Here is a 5,362-nt window from a genome sequence, read left to right on the forward strand (position 1 = left end):
AATCTATTTTAAGTTGATGGTCACTTGAGTTCAAATATATTCTAAAATCACTACAACTTTTACCCTGCCACATTTGCTTTGTCATTATTTTTTATTTCTTTTGTGTGTGTGTGTGTGTATCCCTTAATTTATTATTGTAATTACATGAGATGTTCCTACTTTGGCCTTTTAATTTTTGTATTAGCCTAATAGTTGGTTAATCCACTGCTTTTACTAAGTATTTGCCTTTGTCAGTGAAAATTTTTTCTTTCCTATATTTTTTATTCATATTTTTTATCTTTTTAAAAGAGTCCCATAACATCTCTTGTAATACTGGTTTAGTGGTGATGCACTCCTTTACCTTTTTCTTGTCTGGGAAACTCTGATTTCTCCTTCACTGCAAACTATCCTAAATGATAGTTTTACTGGGTAGAGCAATCGTAGTTGTAGGTCCTTGCTTTTTATCACTTTGACTATTTAGTGCCAATCCCTTCTGGCCTGCAAAGTTTCTTTTGAGAAATCAGCCAACAGTCTTATGGTAGCTCCCTTGTAGGTAACTAACTGCCTTTCTCTTGCTGCGTTTATGATTCTCTCTTTGTCCTTAACCTTTGGCATTTTAATTATGATGTGTCTCAGTGTGGGCCTCTTTGGATTCATCTTCTTTGGGACTTTCTATGCTTCCTGGACTTGTATGTCTATTTCCTTTGCCAGGTTAGGGAAGTTTTCAGTCATTTTTTCTTCAAATAGATGTTCAATCCTTTGCTCTTTCTTTTCTCCTTCTGATACCCTTGTGATGCGAATGTTGGTATGTACACTTGATGTTGTCCCAGATGCCCCTTAAACTATCCTCATTTTTTTATTCTTCTTTCTTTGCTACTAACTTGTCTTGCAGATCACGGATTTGATCCTCTGCTTCACCTAACCCACTGTTGATTCCCTCTAATGTATTCATTTCAGTTATTGTATTCTTCCTTTCTGACTGGTTCATTTTTTATGTTTCCTATCTCATTGTTCAAGTTCTCACTGAATTCATTGATTCTTCTCCTAAGTTCATTGAGCATCCGTGTAATTGTTGTTTTGAACTCTGCATCTGGTTAATTGCTTGTCTCCATTTTGTTTTTATCTTTTTCTGGAGTTTTGTCCTGTTTTTTCATTTGGGACATGTTTCTTTGTCTCCTCATTTTGGTTAACTCTGTTTGTTTCTATGTATCAGGAAGATCTGCTACGTCTCCCAGTCTTAGTAGAGTGACCTTATGTAGTAGGTGTCCTGTGGGGTTCAATGGTGCAGTCTCCCTTGTCACCTGAGTTGGGTGCTCCAAGAGTGTCCCTTTTGTGGGTTGTATGTGCCCTCTTGTTGTAGTTGAGCCTTGATTGCTGTTGACACATCAGTGATTGGACTGACCCTCAGGCTGACAACCAGCCCTGACTACAGTGAACAAGCTGTTTTGCAGGGGCTGACTTATGGAGCAAGAGTCGCTTTGGTGGAGCTCCAGAGCTAGTCGAGTCCACCCTTCAGGTGTATCATTTGTGGAGCTGGTTTGATGGTGCTCTGGTGTGGTCTGAAGCTGGCCACCAGGTACATTGGTTTTGGAGCCTCTTGGAAGGGGCTCTGGTGCAGGTGAGGTCAGCCACCCTTTGTGCTTAGGTTGAGGTAGGAGCTGTGCAGTGATCTGCAGTTGATTGATGCTTGTGCTGGGCTTGGAGATGCTTGGAACAGGCTGTTCTGCCAACCGAGGCTGGCTGCCACTAGTGTCAGACTTGGGACCCTTTGGTAGGCACCACAGTGTGAACTGCGACCAGCTGCTACTTGTGCCAGTTTTGTGGCCACTTAGTTGAGGCTACATTCCAAGACAAGACTGGCCACTGCTTGTGTCAGGCCTAGGGTAGCTTAGCAAGAGGTACAGAGCACATCAAGGCCAGGTGCTGCTGCTTTGGGGTTTGTGGACCTTTGAGACATTTTAGCGTAATCCACAGTGCGAGCTGAGGTGGGCTACTTATGTGGAAGAGCAACTGGAAGAGGTTTGGCTTGGCCACGTGAGTGGGGTGGGGTGAACAATCTTAGCCAGATGAAGGGAGAACTCGGGTTTGCTGCCTGCCTTTGCTGGCCCAGTTAGGTGGGCAGACAACTCAACAAAGGAACATGGCGCCTGCCAGCACTTCTACATAGGAGACTGTCCTGACCCCTACCCCTCCAGCCCTCGCCCTGAAGCTAATCAATTCCTCCTTGTATGTCCCTGGTGCTTTTCAAGCTGCTACCTCTGTGCTGCAGACCAGAGCAAGTGAGTTTGTAAGGTAGTGAGTCTGTGCTTGGGCCCTTTAAGACCTGCAGCACCTAGGTCTGCAGCAGCCCTCCGTGTCACTGGATGCAATCCCCACTGGTTTTCACAGCCAGGTGTTTTGGGGACCCCTCCTCAGCCAAGATATCCCTCCCAATTCTTAGTTGCCACACCATGTGTGTGGGACCTGCCCGTTCCTTTTCTCCACCTCCCAACAGTCTCAACATGGCTTCTTCTGTGTATGCTTAGTTATAGGACTTCTGTTCAGCTAGACTTCAGGTGCTTCTCAATGACGTTTCGTCTACAATTTAGTTGTAATTTTGAGGTGGTTGTGGGAGGAGGTGAGCACAGCGTTTACCTACGCTGCCGTCTTGACCAGAAGTCCCCCTTGGGGGATTTTTATTTTGGGTTTCAAGCTGAAAGGTTCTGGGAGTTTAGAAGTTGGTTTCGTTAGGAATAACACTCATAGCAGCACTGAGTACCTGTGACCAGCCAGGAGCTGGGCTCCCAGCACTCCAGGTGGGTTCTCCTAGTCATCCTCACAGTAACGCCATGAGGCAGGGATGGGAAGGAGAAGTAGGATGTGAGTGGCTTGGCTAGAATTCACACAGCAGCAAAGGGCACAGCCCCCAGCCTGGCAGGCCTCCATGCCTCCAGAAAGTGCCAGATGGATCCCATAGCCTGAGCAATTTCCTGAGGTGAGAGGTTTGAGCCAGCCCATCCCTCCCTGTCACAGTGCCTCACTCCACCACAAGGGGGCTCCAACTTCCAGCTCCTGGGGTGCAGCAAACTCAGGAACCAGGAATCTAGAGGTCAGGGATCTCCCTAGGAAAGGGGGCCACCAAGGGTCTTGGCAACACCAGGACACCGTTTTGCGGATCTTAGTGGGAAAGCTCTGAGCATCTCACCATTGGAAATGATGTTGGCTGTAGGCTGTAGATGTTCTTTATCAAGTTAAGGAAGTTCTCCTCTGTTCCTAGTTTGCTAAGAGTATTTATCATGAGCAGGTGCTGGCTTTTACCACATGCTTTTTCTGCATCTGCTGATATGGTCATGTGAGCTTTCTTTTTTAGCCTGTTGATGTCATGATTTTCAAATGTTGAACCAGCCTGGGATAAATCCCACTTGGTTATGGTGTGTGATTCTTTTCATACGATGTTGGATTCAATTTGCCAATACCGTATTGAGGATTTGTGGTCCGTGTTCATGAGAAATACTGGTCTGTAGTTTTTCTTACTTGTCTGGTTTTGCTCCTGGCCAGGCCCTTTCAGCTCTGTCACCTCATTTTCAAAGCCTCACTCCAATCCTGCAAAATGGGGACTCTGCCCGCACCCCACTCCCATTGTGCGGATGTGGTAACTGTGGCTTGGGAGGGTGAAGTGATTTGGCCCATGTGATGCAGCACAGCAGGTTTGAAACCACTGCACCCCGGGCTTGTCTGATGAGAATCCTTCCCTGTGTGTAGAGTCTCTGGCCCCTGAGCTGACTGCCTTGGTGGAAACTGAGGCAACGGGGGGCGGTGGACGGACAGTACCTGCAGCTGCTGCAGCTCACTCATGTTGCTCTCGCACTGCGCCATCATGTCCCGCATCTGGTTCTCATGTTTTTGCTGCTGCTGCAGCCGCTCTGCCTTCTGCCTCTTCTCCTCTTGCTGGGAGAACTGCAACAGAGAAAGGGTGGGTGTCCTGGGGAGGCCTGTCGGAGGGACTCGTTTACGCACAGCCCTGGTACCCCTCACCACACTGGCTGTGCCCCCATTTTAAGTCCTCCCCCTGAGTTGGCGGGGACACGACACTGTGCCTGACATGTGCTAGGACAGCATGTGTATCATGCAGGAATCACAGGAGCCCAGGGCCACTGACTCCATGTCCCCGAGCCACGTGAGTGGCGTGGGAGCGGGGTCTTGGTAATGAGAGGAAGGGGCTGACCAGCAGAGGACGCTGCAGGATAGAAGCACCGGAGTGTGAAGGGGCATGGGGCGTGAGAAAGCACCGCCGGCCTTCCTGCGTCCATCAGACAGCGGGTCACTGGTCGGCTTCCGGCTGAGACTCGCAGACCTCCTCCTGAGACCCTGTGCGGCGTCTAACATTTTACACCCCTAACCGTGTGAGGCTCAGGCCTGGGTCCCTCCGCCCCTGCAGACCCACCTGCTTGATCTTCTCGCGCTGCTCGGCCGCGTTGCCCGCCCCGCTGATGTGCAAGCTCTTCTTGTACATGGCCATGCGTGTCTTGCCCTCGCTCCTCTGGATCTTGGGCAGCCGCGCCTTCTCCTGCTGCTGCCGCCCCTTCAGCTGTTCTATCATGCGCTGGTTGTACCGCTGCATCTGCTCCCGCTCCTGAGGGGACAGCCAGCCGGTGCTGAGGGCAGGGGCCAGAGGCCACCACACGCAGCCAGGGGCCCAGCACGCACGAGGCCGAGGACGCTCAGCACAGCAAGGCTGAGTCACTGCACGTCTGCTGCTAAGTAACAGCCTCTGTTCTCACTTTAAAAATGACGGTGACTAACATTTTGGAGTCTTCTAAGTGCCTTCTCATCTAATCGGTGGCAGCATGCCATCACGAGCTATAATCTCAAAGCACAGTGTACACTACAACGGATGGTTTCTCATTTTCATGGCAGATGTCAATTCGTATTTTAAAAAGTCTTGACAAATATGAATTATTCCTTCACCAAACACCTGTTTGTATTTCAAAACTCAGTACATGTTGCACCTGCACGAACCTCCCACAGCAGCTGGGCAGCCAGAGCTCGGGTTATCTGTGGCCCCACTAAGGGGACACCTGCAGAGTAAAGGGTGCTCTGGCCACCACAGCAGGGGCCCTCAGCTGGTCAGGGGAGATTAGAAAAGGCTCCCTGGCAGGGGTGGTATTTAAATTGGTACCTAAAAGTGTTCTAATGCATGAGAAAGAGAATAGAAAGGCAGGACAAGGAAAGGAAAGGGAAAAGAAAAAAAGCGTGCAAGTGACACACACTGGGTGTCAGTGAGGGAGCAGCAGAGGCCATCGGCTTCCGCACGGTTCCCCTATTCCTGGCCCCTTGAGTCGAGGCAAGACATCCCCCAAGGACCTCCGGGGCCTCACCGTGCCCTCCCTGACCCCTCTTGGGA

The 5,362-nt window shown here is 49.7% G+C and overlaps 1 protein-coding gene across 1 annotated transcript in view; it reads right to left on the minus strand.

The window, feature by feature from the left end:
- Positions 1-5,362, minus strand: part of STK10 (serine/threonine kinase 10) — a 96,227-nt gene that overhangs the window by 7,456 nt on the left and 83,409 nt on the right. Inside the window, 3 exon segments of the mRNA XM_019635936.1 lie at positions 3,000-3,061; positions 3,536-3,915; positions 4,403-4,756. Coding sequence (XP_019491481.1) covers positions 3,000-3,061; positions 3,536-3,915; positions 4,403-4,756 — 796 coding nt within the window.

Source organism: Hipposideros armiger, unplaced genomic scaffold, assembly GCF_001890085.2.
Source record: "Hipposideros armiger isolate ML-2016 unplaced genomic scaffold, ASM189008v1 scaffold_25, whole genome shotgun sequence".
NCBI classification, from domain to species: Eukaryota; Metazoa; Chordata; class Mammalia; order Chiroptera; family Hipposideridae; genus Hipposideros; species Hipposideros armiger.